The 16,526-nt window shown below is 46.5% G+C and overlaps 1 protein-coding gene across 1 annotated transcript; it reads left to right on the forward strand.

The window, feature by feature from the left end:
• Window positions 1-9,732: 9,732 nt before the first annotated feature.
• LOC114852009 (uncharacterized) lies at window positions 9,733-14,184 on the forward strand. Its single transcript, XM_029144011.3, has 3 exons — window positions 9,733-9,805; window positions 12,190-12,374; window positions 12,820-14,184. The coding sequence occupies exons 2-3, from the start codon at window positions 12,368-12,370 to the stop codon at window positions 13,638-13,640; spliced, it is 828 nt and encodes a 275-aa protein (XP_028999844.1). The 5' UTR covers window positions 9,733-9,805; window positions 12,190-12,367; the 3' UTR covers window positions 13,641-14,184.
• Window positions 14,185-16,526: the final 2,342 nt, after the last annotated feature.

Raw genomic sequence — 16,526 nt, forward strand, 5'->3', positions numbered from 1 at the left:
AAACCAGTCTTGGATTTGACCCCAGGGCACCTTTTTTGTAGTTTTATTTCTATACCATAAGTTTAAATGTTCATTCCAACTTTGAGAACTAGCCTTTGCGTCTGGCTGGGCAGTTTTCAGGTCCCCGGCAGCGTCTGGCGCTGGGACCTTTCTTTCTTTCCTGGATGAACACAAGTTTAAATGTTAATTTTTACCCTGAGAACTAGCCTTTGCGTCTGGCTGGGCGGTTCTCAGGTCCCAGGTAGCGTCTGGCACCTGGGCCAGTTTTTGCTGTTTTTTATATTTTAGCATGGCGGTTGGATGGACTTTTCTTTCACCCTGAAGGCTGAGTTCAGCGCCTGGCAGGGCCGTCGATCCCCCCATGCAAGTTGCCCTAGCGTCTGGCGGGGTAGCTATTATGTTTCCTCCACAGCGATAGAAGGTCAGCTCAGTCACAGTGGCACTGGGGACACATGTCGTCTCCCACTGAAGCTCCTCGGTGGCAGATGACTGCAGTGTCAGGTGTTATGGAGGAGACACATGGCTGTCTGCAGTCCACATCCTGCTCCACACTACAGGGAGCAGTGACTGACGGCTACTGACCATTACGTCTGTCTTTCCAGTGGACAAAGGTGAGTACAAGATTTGGTTTGGTTGACAGTTTCAAAGGAAGTAGTTGAATAGAAATATATTTATATTTATTATGTTAAATTTTATGTGAGATTAAATATGAATGAGTTTTTTATTACATGTAGGCTTAATTAAATGAGGAGAGGAGGTTGGAGGCCAACAGCAAACCAGAATCAGCTCCTGCTGAATGTAAATTATTCATTGATCTGTTGTTTTTGCAGAATAATTGTTATATTCAGTCATTTGCTATTGTGGTCTTATTAGTCCAACAATTGATTTTAAAGAGAGTAGTTGAGTAGAAATAAATATGTTTGTATTACATTGAAATTTAAAGTGATCCTAAAAATTAATCATCTTTCTTCACATTTAGGTTTATTAGGAGAAGGAGACGAGGGAACCAGGAGATGAGCAACGGTAAATTCAACTACAATGTTCTTCAAGTATTTCTCTGATCTATTTACTCACTCTGTATTCTCATGCTTTCACTTTACCAGAGACAACCAATCTGGACCAAGAGCCGGCATTCCAAGCAGCCCGGACCTAAGCTGTCAAACCGATCGCAGGAACCACAGCTGCACAATTACGTTCAGTAAGAATGACACGTCCTAGCTTATTCGTAGTCTGTACTTTACTTCATGTGCTCCTGAAGCCAATGTTTTCATTTTGGTTGCGACAGGTGCAGCTGTGGAGGCTGGAGAACTGTGACAACAGAGACCATAGGACCACCTGGAGAGAAGTTGTCACCTGTGTCTATGGAGGCTCAATGCAATAAGTAATTTACCTGAGTAGTAAAGTTGTGGTAAGCTTAACATCACAATGCAGACTTGTATGTTAACAACACATCTGTTTATGATGTTTCTTCTAGCATCCTGCAGCTCTTCGCTCTCTCCAGCCTCTGGTCCAGACAGAGGGGAGCCTCCCAGTCCTAATCACATAGAGGAAGTGTCTTTATCACTGCTTTCTCTGTGCTGCTGGGTTTGGGAGACTCTTCACATAACCAGTGGTGTTGGCCTCCATCTGTAAACAGAAGACGGTCAAGACAAGTGGTTGTCATAAATACTGTGTGTGTATATATATATATATATATATATTTATATGTATATAATGTCATCAAGAAAATAAAAGAACTGCTTTGTCTGAAGATGCTGTAGATTATTTCTTTGTGTTCTACAGTGTATACCTACTTACCATTTAGTACTGTAAATCTGAGCGCTGTGGTGAAAACTACAGAGTGTTACCTTTATAAAGAAAGAATAAGAAATAAGAATAAGAAAACCTTTAATAGTCCCGCAGTGGGGAAATTACCTCTCACAACAGCAGTACAGATGAGCAAGAATACAGGTACAGAACAGTTTGTGTTGGCACAGTACAAAGCAGTACAGTACAGTTAGAGTGAGTATGAGGTCATTGCAGGGTTATTGCACAGTAATGGGTATAAGATTTGTACCGGTAACAATATACATGATTGTTCACAGATTTACACAAATATTGTGCAGAGCAGGTTGCTATATAAACCACTGATGCAGTGGGTGAGTGACTGTGGTGGGATGTGGTCAACAGTTCTGATTGTACAGTCTGACAGCAGCAGGTAGGAAGGATCTACGATATCTCTCCTTCACACAGCGAGGGTGGATCAGTCTGCTACTGAAGCTGCTCTCCAGAGCAGACAGTGAGTCCTCCAGTGGGTGAGAGACCTGGTCCATGATGGATGTCAGTTTAGCCAGGACCCTTCTCTCACCCACCTCCTGCACCGTGTCCAGAGTGCAGCCCAGGACAGAGCTGGACTTTCTGATGATCCTGTCCAGTCTCTTCCTGTCCCTCGCTGTGATGCTGCTGCCCCAGCAGACCACACCGTACAGGATGGCTGATGCCACCACAGAGTCATAGAAGGTCTTCAGGAGTGGCCCCTTCACTCCAAAAGACCGCAGTCTCCTCAGCAGGTAGAGTCTGCTCTGACCCTTCCTGTACAGTGCATCCGTGTTATGAGTCCAGTCCAGTTTATTGTTCAGATGCACTCCCAGGTACTTGTAAGAGTCCACTCTCTCAATGTCCCTTCCCTGGATGTGCATCGGTGGGATGACAGCAGGCTGCTGTCTGCGGAAATCCACCACCATCTCCTTCGTTTTCCCTACATTGATCAGGAGGTGGTTCCGCTGGCACCAGTCCACAAAGTTCTGAGTGAGTCCTCTGTACTCTGCATCGTCATCATCGGTGATCAGTCCGACGATCGCAGAGTCATCAGAGAACTTCTGCAGAACACAGCTGTCCGTGTTGTGTCTGAAGTCTGACGTGTAGAGGGTGAAAAGGAAGGGGGCCAGTACAGTCCCCTGTGGGGCCCCCACACTGCAGGTCAGAGTGTCAGACACACATCCCCTGGCTCTCACAAACTGAGGCCTGTTTGTGAGAAAGTCCATAATCCACTCCGTCAGATGAAGGTCCACACCAGCCTCCTCCAGTTTGTGTTTCAGAAGCATCGGCTGGATGGTGTTGAAGGCCCTGGAGAAGTCAAAGAACATGATCCTCACATTGCTGCCGGGCTTCTCTAGGTGGGAAAGGGCTCGATGTAGGAGGAAGATGACAGCGTCGTCTACTCCTATGCCGTGTCGGTAGGCGAACTGCAGCGGGTCCAGGTAGGTTCCCACTGCAGAGCGGAGGTGACCCAGGACCAGTCTCTCCAGTGTCTTCATCAGGTGTGATGTCAGAGCCACTGGTCTGAAGCTGCTGGGGTCTTTGGCGTGCGGTGTCTTGGGCACTGGTACCACGCAGGAGGTCTTCCAGAGCTGTGGTACCACCCTCAGCTTGAGGCTCAGGTTGAAGACATGCTCCATAACTCCACACAGTTCGCCTGCACAGGACTTAAGGAGTCTGGAGCTGATGCCGTCTGGTCCAGCTGCTTTCCTGGCCTTGATCTTCCTGAGCTCACTTCTCACCTGGGTGCTGGAGAAGGATAGGGGTGGAGGGAGTGTCTTAGTGTGGTGTGAAGCGAGGGGTTGAGGAAGTGACTCAGTGTGGTGTGAAGTGAGGGGGTGTGGTTGGGATGAGTCACCAGTCGTCAGGGCTGAGGGTAGAGGGCTTTGTGTAAAGGTGTGAAGGGCTGTGGGGGCTGGTAATCCAGTGGTATGAGGTGACAAGAGGTTCGGAGGCAGCTGCTGGGAGGTGTGAGTGGGTGCTTGGTCAAACCTATTAAAGTGTGAGTTCAGCTCGTTGACCCAGCTCAGGTCCCCCTCAGCCTGTGGGTGTGGAGCTTTGAAGCCTGAGATGGTTTTCAGGCTCCTCCACACCTCACTCACATTGTTCTGCTGCAGCTGCTCCTCCATCTTCCTCCTGTAGCTGGACTTCCCCTCACGGATTTTTCCTCCTCAGCTCCTTCTGCACCCTCCTCAGCTCCTCCCTGTCCCCTGATTTAAATGCTCTCTTCTTCTCCTTTAGCAGAGCTTTAATATCAGGGGTGACCCATGGCTTGCTGTTGGTGAAACACCGAACCCGCCTGGTGGGAACAGTGTTTTCACAGCAGAAGTTTATGTAGTCCGTTACACAGTCTGTTATTGCGTTAATGTCCTCCCCATGTGGGTCGCAGAGCTCCGTCCACACAGTGGTGTTAAAACAGTCCCTGAGAGCCTCCTCGCTCTCAGCTGTCCACCTCTTCACTGTGCGGGGCACCACCGGCTGCCTGTGTACAACAGGTTTATACACAGGCAGGAGATGCAGGATGTTGTGGTCAGCTCTGCCCAGCGGTGGGAGGGAGGATGCAGCGTAGGCCTCTTTGGTGTTGGCATAGAATAAGTCCAGTGTTTTATTGTCTCTGGTGGGGCAGGTCACATACTGGGTGTATGTAGGCAGAGCAGCTGAAGGAGGTGCATGGTTAAAGTCCCCAGAGATCAGGAAGAGGGCCTGTGGGTGCTGTGTTTGCAGCCTGCTGGTGACTGAGAGCAGGGTCTCAGAAGCTGTGTCAGCGTTAGCGGAGGGTGGGACGTACACAGCAATTATTATAACGTGTGTGAACTCCCGTGGCAGGTAGAATGGCCTCATGCCCACCGCTAACAGCTCAAGGGCAAAGAGCCCAAGCCTTTAGATATACTGCAAATGGTTGAAGAACAGCTTTCGTTTGAATTTAGGTATGTTTCCCAGGCGTTTGAGCTGAAAATGCCCAGAAATTGCCATAATAATGCATACTCCAACTCAGAAGGTGGCGGTAATGCACTACCCAGTTTGCCAAGTGCCAAATACCCAAAGAAAAAAGACGAAGAAGAAGTCTCGAGATCTGATTGGTTATCGTAACTGTCCGTTCGTGTACAGCGCACAGGAGCCTGTTTTTGTTGGTTCTGAACGCCTCAGGCAGTCCTCAATGGTCCTAGCAACACAAGCCTGCTGAGATATGATTAGATAAAGACTTTACAATAATATACAACACTGGAAGCGGCGAAATCAAGCGGAAATAATGAGACGAAGAAAATACACCATGGGGAATTATTTTATTTACCAAAAACAACTTTTCACAGTATGTTGGGGCTAGCAGAAAAGTTAGCTGCCCCTGGCAACCGTAGTGTCAGTAGTGAAGGACTTCCTCGCTGTCTCCAACGTCTGCGTCTCTCCTGCGTTTTCACGCACGTCCGTGCATGTGCATAAATGCCATGGAAACCGCTGACGTTAGTCTCTTCAGGCTTTGACTCCACAAGTTCACGAGTGGACTAAGAGGCACTGATAACAAAACCATCTGTGTTGTGATCTTTGCAGGCGAAATGGGTCGTCATTTGCCCCAGGGCCTTGTGAAGCTCTGGAAACGCTTCAAGCGTTGGAGAAACCGGAGGATCCAGCCGGAGCAGCCGGTGGGCGAAGGTAAGCGGTTCCTCCTAGCATCTTAACTAGTGTGTACAGTCTGACGATCAACGATTTAAACACTGAATTAAAGGTTAAATAATACAAATTGCTAAGTGTAATAGCAGTTGAATGTTTACAAAGGTGGAAACGTTGCCATTTTGTTTTGAGGGTACAGTTTTCCCCATTTATCGTTTAACATTTGCTAAAAATAAAGATGGCGCCTTTGCGCCAGTTCTTGAGCACCATGGCAACAAGATGCCCAAGTTAAAAGTAGCTTAAATAGGCTCTATTAAAACTTTAGCTTTTTACAGAGTGCTATGCTTTTCTTACAGCATTAACAGACCAGCGTTCACAGGAAGCTGCAGCATTTGTGTTTTTTTGACTTTCTAGGAGAGGCTGTTTAGTAAATTAAATATAAATTAAATGACAACCCCACAGCTTGCTCTGCAGCTTCACATGTCTCCTGTTGTACAGTGTGTGACTGTTTTTCTGTTCTATTTACTTCCAGGTGGTCCAGATGGGCCTAACGGCGTCCACGTCCATCCTTCACCCACTCCTCAGGTGGGTGACTCATACACACCCCATCCACCTTCTCCTCCACGCTCTCTTGTTTTTTGGTCTGCTGGTCCTTCTGTTTCCCCTTCACCCCCTCCTGTTCCTTGTTGCTTTGATGTTCTTGCTTTTTCTCCTTCACCCTGTCCTACTCCTTCTTTTTCTTCTTCTTCTTTCTCACTCTCTTCTGCTTCCTCTGGTACTTGGTGCTCTGACATCTTTCCCTTTTCTCCTTACCCTTCTCCTACTCCTTCTTCTTCTTCTTCTTCTTCCTCACTCTCTTCTGCTCACTCTGCTTCTCTGTGCTCTCCTCCTCACTCTCTCACCTCTCCTTTTTCTTCTTCCTCGCCCTCCTCTGCTTACTCTGGTACTTGTTGCTCTGCTGTCCTTCCCTTTTCTCCTTCACCCTCTGCTGTTCCTAGTTGTTCTGCTGTCTTTCCTTTTTGTCCTTCACCCTCTCCTACTCCTTCTTCTTCTTCCTCACCCTCTTCTGCTTACTCTTGTCTTTGTTGCTCTGATGCCCTTCCTTTGTCCCCTTTACCCTCTCCTGTGACGGAGAGAGTGAAGGAGCTCATCCAGCAGCTCATCTTCCAGGAGAGGTAAGGAAGACAGTGATGAGGAGGGGGCTGCTCTTGGAAGACTCAACTGTGGGACACTGTTTCCTACAGTGAAACCAGTCTTGGATTTGACCCCAGGGCACCTTTTTTGTAGTTTTATTTCTATACCATAAGTTTAAATGTTCATTCCAACTTTGAGAACTAGCCTTTGCGTCTGGCTGGGCAGTTTTCAGGTCCCCGGCAGCGTCTGGCGCTGGGACCTTTCTTTCTTTCCTGGATGAACACAAGTTTAAATGTTAATTTTTACCCTGAGAACTAGCCTTTGCGTCTGGCTGGGCGGTTCTCAGGTCCCAGGTAGCGTCTGGCACCTGGGCCAGTTTTTGCTGTTTTTTATATTTTAGCATGGCGGTTGGATGGACTTTTCTTTCACCCTGAAGGCTGAGTTCAGCGCCTGGCAGGGCCGTCGATCCCCCCATGCAAGTTGCCCTAGCGTCTGGCGGGGTAGCTATTATGTTTCCTCCACAGCGATAGAAGGTCAGCTCAGTCACAGTGGCACTGGGGACACATGTCGTCTCCCACTGAAGCTCCTCGGTGGCAGATGACTGCAGTGTCAGGTGTTATGGAGGAGACACATGGCTGTCTGCAGTCCACATCCTGCTCCACACTACAGGGAGCAGTGACTGACGGCTACTGACCATTACGTCTGTCTTTCCAGTGGACAAAGGTGAGTACAAGATTTGGTTTGGTTGACAGTTTCAAAGGAAGTAGTTGAATAGAAATATATTTATATTTATTATGTTAAATTTTATGTGAGATTAAATATGAATGAGTTTTTTATTACATGTAGGCTTAATTAAATGAGGAGAGGAGGTTGGAGGCCAACAGCAAACCAGAATCAGCTCCTGCTGAATGTAAATTATTGATTGATCTGTTGTTTTTGCAGAATAATTGTTATATTCAGTCATTTGCTATTGTGGTCTTATTAGTCCAACAATTGATTTTAAAGAGAGTAGTTGAGTAGAAATAAATATGTTTGTATTACATTGAAATTTAAAGTGATCCTAAAAATTAATCATCTTTCTTCACATTTAGGTTTATTAGGAGAAGGAGACGAGGGAACCAGGAGATGAGCAACGGTAAATTCAACTACAATGTTCTTCAAGTATTTCTCTGATCTATTTACTCACTCTGTATTCTCATGCTTTCACTTTACCAGAGACAACCAATCTGGACCAAGAGCCGGCATTCCAAGCAGCCCGGACCTAAGCTGTCAAACCGATCGCAGGAACCACAGCTGCACAATTACGTTCAGTAAGAATGACACGTCCTAGCTTATTCGTAGTCTGTACTTTACTTCATGTGCTCCTGAAGCCAATGTTTTCATTTTGGTTGCGACAGGTGCAGCTGTGGAGGCTGGAGAACTGTGACAACAGAGACCATAGGACCACCTGGAGAGAAGTTGTCACCTGTGTCTATGGAGGCTCAATGCAATAAGTAATTTACCTGAGTAGTAAAGTTGTGGTAAGCTTAACATCACAATGCAGACTTGTATGTTAACAACACATCTGTTTATGATGTTTCTTCTAGCATCCTGCAGCTCTTCGCTCTCTCCAGCCTCTGGTCCAGACAGAGGGGAGCCTCCCAGTCCTAATCACATAGAGGAAGTGTCTTTATCACTGCTTTCTCTGTGCTGCTGGGTTTGGGAGACTCTTCACATAACCAGTGGTGTTGGCCTCCATCTGTAAACAGAAGACGGTCAAGACAAGTGGTTGTCATAAATACTGTGTGTGTGTATATATATATATATATATATTTATATGTATATAATGTCATCAAGAAAATAAAAGAACTGCTTTGTCTGAAGATGCTGTAGATTATTTCTTTGTGTTCTACAGTGTATACCTACTTACCATTTAGTACTGTAAATCTGAGCGCTGTGGTGAAAACTACAGAGTGTTACCTTTATAAAGAAAGAATAAGAAATAAGAATAAGAAAACCTTTAATAGTCCCGCAGTGGGGAAATTACCTCTCACAACAGCAGTACAGATGAGCAAGAATACAGGTACAGAACAGTTTGTGTTGGCACAGTACAAAGCAGTACAGTACAGTTAGAGTGAGTATGAGGTCATTGCAGGGTTATTGCACAGTAATGGGTATAAGATTTGTACCGGTAACAATATACATGATTGTTCACAGATTTACACAAATATTGTGCAGAGCAGGTTGCTATATAAACCACTGATGCAGTGGGTGAGTGACTGTGGTGGGATGTGGTCAACAGTTCTGATTGTACAGTCTGACAGCAGCAGGTAGGAAGGATCTACGATATCTCTCCTTCACACAGCGAGGGTGGATCAGTCTGCTACTGAAGCTGCTCTCCAGAGCAGACAGTGAGTCCTCCAGTGGGTGAGAGACCTGGTCCATGATGGATGTCAGTTTAGCCAGGACCCTTCTCTCACCCACCTCCTGCACCGTGTCCAGAGTGCAGCCCAGGACAGAGCTGGACTTTCTGATGATCCTGTCCAGTCTCTTCCTGTCCCTCGCTGTGATGCTGCTGCCCCCAGCAGACCACACCGTACAGGATGGCTGATGCCACCACAGAGTCATAGAAGGTCTTCAGGAGTGGCCCCTTCACTCCAAAAGACCGCAGTCTCCTCAGCAGGTAGAGTCTGCTCTGACCCTTCCTGTACAGTGCATCCGTGTTATGAGTCCAGTCCAGTTTATTGTTCAGATGCACTCCCAGGTACTTGTAAGAGTCCACTCTCTCAATGTCCCTTCCCTGGATGTGCATCGGTGGGATGACAGCAGGCTGCTGTCTGCGGAAATCCACCACCATCTCCTTCGTTTTCCCTACATTGATCAGGAGGTGGTTCCGCTGGCACCAGTCCACAAAGTTCTGAGTGAGTCCTCTGTACTCTGCATCGTCATCATCGGTGATCAGTCCGACGATCGCAGAGTCATCAGAGAACTTCTGCAGAACACAGCTGTCCGTGTTGTGTCTGAAGTCTGACGTGTAGAGGGTGAAAAGGAAGGGGGCCAGTACAGTCCCCTGTGGGGCCCCCACACTGCAGGTCAGAGTGTCAGACACACAGTCCCTGGCTCTCACAAACTGAGGCCTGTTTGTGAGAAAGTCCATAATCCACTCCGTCAGATGAAGGTCCACACCAGCCTCCTCCAGTTTGTGTTTCAGAAGCATCGGCTGGATGGTGTTGAAGGCACTGGAGAAGTCAAAGAACATGATCCTCACAGTGCTGCCGGGCTTCTCTAGGTGGGAAAGGGCTCGATGTAGGAGGAAGATGACGAGCGTCGTCTACTCCTATGCCGTGTCGGTAGGCGAACTGCAGCGGGTCCAGGTAGGTTCCCACTGCAGAGCGGAGGTGACCCAGGACCAGTCTCTCCAGTGTCTTCATCAGGTGTGATGTCAGAGCCACTGGTCTGAAGCTGCTGGGGTCTTTGGCGTGCGGTGTCTTGGGCACTGGTACCACGCAGGAGGTCTTCCAGAGCTGTGGTACCACCCTCAGCTTGAGGCTCAGGTTGAAGACATGCTCCATAACTCCACACAGTTCGCCTGCACAGGACTTAAGGAGTCTGGAGCTGATGCCGTCTGGTCCAGCTGCTTTCCTGGCCTTGATCTTCCTGAGCTCACTTCTCACCTGGGTGCTGGAGAAGGATAGGGGTGGAGGGAGTGTCTTAGTGTGGTGTGAAGCGAGGGGTTGAGGAAGTGACTCAGTGTGGTGTGAAGTGAGGGGGTGTGGTTGGGATGAGTCACCAGTCGTCATGGGCTGAGGGTAGAGGGCTTTGTGTAAAGGTGTGAAGGGCTGTGGGGGCTGGTAATCCAGTGGTATGAGGTGACAAGAGGTTCGGAGGCAGCTGCTGGGAGGGTGTGAGTGGGTGCTTGGTCAAACCTATTAAAGTGTGAGTTCAGCTCGTTGACCCAGCTCAGGTCCCCCTCAGCCTGTGGGTGTGGAGCTTGAAGCCTGAGATGGTTTTCAGGCTCCTCCACACCTCACTCACATTGTTCTGCTGCAGCTGCTCCTCCATCTTCCTCCTGTAGCTGGACTTCCTCCCCTCACGAGTTTCCTCCTCAGCTCCTTCTGCACCCTCCTCAGCTCCTCCCTGTCCCCCTGATTTAAATGCTCTCTCTTCTCTCCTTTAGCAGAGCTTTATATCAGGTGTGACCCATGGCTTGCGTGTTGGTTGATGATGAAAACACCGAACCCGCCTGGTGGGGGAACGGTGTTATCGCAGGCAGAAGTTGTATGTAGTCCGGTTACACAGTCTGTTATTGCGTTAATGTCCTCCCCATGTGGGTCGCAGAGCTCCGTCCACACAGTGGTGTTAAAACAGTCCCTGAGAGCCTCCTCGCTCTCAGCTGTCCACCTCTTCACTGTGCGGGGCACCACCACCGGCTGCCTGTGTACAACAGGTTTATACACAGGCAGGAGATGCAGGATGTTGTGGTCAGCTCTGCCCAGCGGTGGGAGGGAGGATGCAGCGTAGGCCTCTTTGGTGTTGGCATAGAATAAGTCCAGTGTTTTATTGTCTCTGGTGGGGCAGGTCACATACTGGGTGTATGTAGGCAGAGCAGCTGAAGGAGGTGCATGGTTAAAGTCCCCAGAGATCAGGAAGAGGGCCTGTGGGTGCTGTGTTTGCAGCCTGCTGGTGACTGAGAGCAGGGTCTCAGAAGCTGTGTCAGCGTTAGCGGAGGGTGGGACGTACACAGCAATTATTACACAGCAGCACCTCAGCGGTGATCTCGTGTCTGTCTCTGGGCAGAACTACGGCGCTGCGCAGCGCGATCAGCTGCTCCGCGGTGTAAACAATGCGCGCTCTGACCCCGACGCACATCGTAGCTTTAAAACAGCAGTTTGTACTGCGCCAAACTTAGAAAAACTATATAAAAGCGGTGTACAGGTTGTGTACACTAATGCTACTAACAAAACACTAAAAAGATAATATTGAGTAGGTGAAGAAAGTAATAAATAGAACCAGTTGTTGTGACCAGCAGCCAGCTCGACCGGCGCCGGAGAAAAAAAGAAAAAAAAGAAATATACTACTGTCGCTTTTAAGATGACCACATTTTAACCCAAACTATCGTATGAAATTTAACAACTTTAAAAGTCACGTGAATTTTAAAACAAACTTATTCTATGGGCACATAGCCTATGGAAATCAAGGAGGTTCAGTTATTTCGACAATTTTATTGATTTTCGGAACTAGAGACTTGATGTCGTGTCCGTGTTTTCTTTTGCATGTTTTTAACATCGCAATGTCCAACGCACCTTGAATACCGCAGCGGCAGAAGGATTCGGCCTCATTGAACAGGTTGAATCCGCTCCTGAACCGTAGCGTCCAACTCGCAGACAGGCCGGTAAAGTAGCTCGGTCTATTGGCCAGTCTCTGCACCACCGGAGTCTTTTACTAGTTTGTTAACATTTTGAACTCGCGTTTCTTATTTTCGCTTTAAACACGATAATTACTGTATGTCTGGCAACACTGATAGATGCTGGCAAGCAGAGGCAGAGAAGCATCTCCTACAACTGCAGGGTTTCCTTTGGTTAAACAAATTCTGTCTCTGCTCTTTAAGTTTGTTTAGGTTTGTTCCGTGTAATTCTAATTTAAACTATTGGTTTATTACTATTTTTGTTTCAGGTGCCCCAACCAACCTTCTTATCAAGCCTCTCTTCCACCGCTACCACCTCTTAGCAAGCCTCTGGTGGGACGGGTTCATCCTCTGTGCTGAGACTTAATTATGATATGCCACAGCAACGTCAGCCCCAAGTATTGGCTGAGGTGGAGTCAACTTTAGCAGCAGTGATGCAGCATCATAATGCACAGTACGTAAGTCTTGTTTGTATGTGTATGTACTTGTAACAGTATATTGTTCATATGTTGCGTTTGTTCCTAGAAAGTCTGTCATTTACCAGTTTGTCCAATCTGTTACTGTCTGCTACATTCATGCTGCTGCCCCACAGACCACAGCGTAAAACATTGGCCACCACAGACTCATAGAACATCCTCAGCATGGAGCTGCAGACGCTAAAGGATCTGAGCCTCCTCAGAAAGTACATCCTGCTCTAAGCCTCCTTGCACACAGCTGAAGAGTGCTTTTTCCAGTCCAGTTTACTGTCCAAGTACACTCCCAGGTGTTTTTACTTGGTCTCAACCTAAACAAACCTTTATAGTCCAGATATTACGGTAGCTTTCAACACTATACCAACAGAAGGTGTTTGAATATATTACTGTAATTTTTTCATACTTTTTTTTACTGTCTCACTACAGATGAAGTAAACATTCTTCAGGAGATTTCTCTTCAGGTGGTAAACAGCAGTAATGCCTCCATGATTGTGGAGGATAAGTGTCCAGTTCTGCAGGTGGGACAGTACTCCACCTTGGCTCTTTCCCTGCGACAGCTCTTCACCGATGGGTTTCTACATGAGTTCAGTTTATTGGTGCAGCTGCGGAGTCCTCAGAGACAAGAACACAGTGTTTTCACCATGCTCAGCCCTAACAACCACCTCATGATGCAACTGCGAATCAGTACTCATGCAGTCATTTTCATAGGAACACAGCAACAACATTATGAGACGGCGGTAGAGAACGTCATATCCCCCCCTTCTACATATTCACCACCCGCTCAGAAGAACAAAACCACAAGACGGAAAAAGACCAGCGTCAGGGATCGAGCTGTTCGTCCTGCCCGGACAAAAAGGAGCAGTGATGAGGAAAACGCGTGCAAGGCTTCTCCTACTCATCATCAGCAGGTTCAACAAAGCAAGACCACCAGTGTTCCTTCTGTGTGCCGTTTTGTAACCGTCCGCAGACGTGGCGCTGCCACCAAACACCAGCTCCCTAAGAAAAGAATCAGTGTGCTCAACTCTTCAAATGACTTTTCCTCTGGATATTTTTCTGCCAAAAGGATTCTTCGACCTATCAGGAGAAGCAAGGCACCTTCAACATTTATTTTGTCCAGTGCAGAGAACTCAGTGAATGTTGCAGGACCTTCCAGTGTACCCACCAATCCCCTTCAAGAGATATCCCTTAATGAGTCATCAGACCCCAGCAATAGACCCGTCCTTAGAATGATGCGACCCGAGTCGTGACATGTGGCCTCCTCAAGGGAGCATTTATAGATTTACTGACTGAACCTTGTGGATGTTAAGGACGTGTATGCTAAGGAAGGATCCCAGTGACGGGACATTTGCTGCTCATCGTTGCCGTTCAGAGGGATGAGACGGTCCAGCAGACGGGGTGGATGCTGTCAGCTGCAGGCTGGACTCACTGCATTAGTCTCTGTGGAGCTTTTCATGCATCAGCTTGTCTGGAAGCAGATTCCTTTCCAAGCGTGTATATAAATGTGACTTTTCCTTGTGGATAAGAGCTAAATCTTGATTTTGATGTATCTGGGACTTTACTGAAGCAGATGTGTGCTGATGTTGTCATTGTCACTTTAGTATTTTACAGTTTTAGCAGTGTTAGTATTTTTTTTATACATGCTCTGCTCTCGCTGTGGAAAAATACGTTTAAATCAATCCAACCAAATATATAAAATAATGACGTGAATGATGAAGAATGCTATTGAAGTAATTACATTGTAATACAAAAAAAAATGATAAAAATTAAGTAAAAAAAATAAAAAAATAAAAATAAATAAAAATCACACTCCTGCTGTGAACCCGTTTTTGTGGGCAGTACCAAGATCATAAGGCGCATAAACCAACCTCGTGTTAAGCCAACACCTCCGTCTCCTGCAGAGGAGCTCCGCAATGGGGAAATCCACAGGTCAGCAAGAAAGCAAAAGGTCAGTCCCCGCCATCATGTTGTGAAGACTTACTTTGGAACATTTAAGATGCTGCGTGTGTCCTTTCTCTGCTTCCAGAGACTGCGCCCTACAGAACCTTGCAGCGCAGATGAAGGCACTCCCTAAAGTTGTGGGCTGTGAGCTGCCACCTACTCGGGATTTGCTGGTTATAGACGGACATGGATCTACTCTGCAGCTTGCATTATTACACGCCAAGTGTGTGTTTCACTGTTTGATAATGGAAGGGAACAAATTCAATACTTGGTGGAGAAAACGTTGGCTGAAATACATCTGAATCTGAACTGTGATGAAGAAAAATAACGTGACAGCGGATGAAGCTACTCCACAACATTCTTATGTGGAAAAAAACCCCACATACTTTGAGAGCAACAGTGTCTCCTGAGACACTGGTTGTGGAGAAGACTTCACCAAAGGTCCCTTCTCCTATCTTTACACACTTTTTCATCCGGTGAGGGAGAATACACTCCTCCCAGGGAAGGGCACGTGGCTTTGCAATGCATAACAACAACAGAGGAGCGAGCAGGTTTCACGGGCGAGGACGAGGAAGAGACTTCAGACGGAATTGGCACAACAGAGACACAGGAGGCGCATCTGGAGATCCAGGAAACGCTTGCCACATCTGCGGCGAGATGGGACACTGGAGGAAGTACTGCCCCCGGTTGTGGAAGAATTATTGAAAGAGCAGAGTTTTGCGTACAGCGGTGGGTAACGCCTAGCTAGCTACCACTATTACTGTCATTCAGTCAGTGTTTTTGTAATGTGGATTTTTCACTTTTCTTTAAAAAAAAAGAAATGATTAAAAAACTTTCCGACTTGGCCCGCAAACTTCAAGTGTGAGATAAAGCGCGTTGGGATCGTTAACCACACGTTACTAGTCGAGGCATTACTAGTCGAAATCCTCTAGTGAGTTGGAGAATGAAGTGCTCCAGAGAGCACTTCGTGACAGCGGATGAAGTTTGTTCCCGAGAACAGGAAAAAAAAAACAGTTGTGATTCTGATGTTGGTAATAACATGAGATGTATTCATTAGGTAATACTACAGAAAATGTCTTATTACCAATATGTTTCTTCATAGTGTGAATTTGAGGTTTGACATGCTGCATTTTTCACGCAGTCACTTATTTGATTCTGCTTCAAACAAAAGCTCTAAGATTTGACCAAGAATGGGTTTAGGTTTATTGAAGACATTTACACCGACACCTCTACTGAAGAAGTGGCATAACTGTACTGTGGCTAAATGTACAATAGTACCAGTAGTTCCACTCCTCTATTGTAGCTTTGACTTGTCTGTAGTTACATTTCAAGTTTTTATACAACATTTGTTCTTCTTTAAATGTTCTTTGTTTTTCTGGAAGTCCTGATGAGATTTGTACAAGCAGACTTGAAGCTACAGTACAACGTCTTTTTTACGGAAGCCAACTGTGCGGCTCTTAGCCTCCTCCTCCTACTTCGTTATTGAGTGTGCTCGCTTTCTCTGTCACCTCCTGGTTTAATTCCATTAGCTTGCAAAGAAAGAAATCTGTCGGGACCCCTCACATCCTAAGTCCCATGTTCCCATCAGGACACAGACTCCCTGATGCAGGTCCCAAATAGGAGAAACACTGTAATCCCAGCAGTAGTTATCCATCTGAATGCTGTCCTGTACAATGACGCTTTTAATTGATCTTAATAGTAATATTAATTTTCCTGGATGCTTTACCTTAATTGGCCTTCAGGGATAAATAATAGAGATAAAGTGTTTTAAATTGAATTGATCGATGCATTATAAATACCTGAAATACTTATGTACGCATTATTCAAAGAAATAAATTAAAAACAAATCTATGTTGTGAAGTTCACATCTGAAAATATGTCAGTTGTATAAAAAACATTTTGCCGTTTTCGCTCACGCACGTCAGCGCGTGCGTCAGTCAATGTCATGGTAACAACAAAAGCTTGGCCCGACCGAGTCTATATAAGGCGCGCAGTCACGGGGGTTCCCCTTTTGCAGTTGGACACGGACTTTTAGAGACGCAAGCAACGACAGATGGTTAGTGAATTCCGTGTAAATTTTAATATTTATCACTTAAATGACCCAAGTTGTTTGGAATTAATAAAGGATATATGTACAATACATTTACTGTATGTGTATTTATGTGTTTATTGACAACGTAACTTGTCATTTTGGT

Source organism: Betta splendens, chromosome 1, assembly GCF_900634795.4.
Source record: "Betta splendens chromosome 1, fBetSpl5.4, whole genome shotgun sequence".
In the NCBI taxonomy this organism is placed as follows: Eukaryota; Metazoa; Chordata; class Actinopteri; order Anabantiformes; family Osphronemidae; genus Betta; species Betta splendens.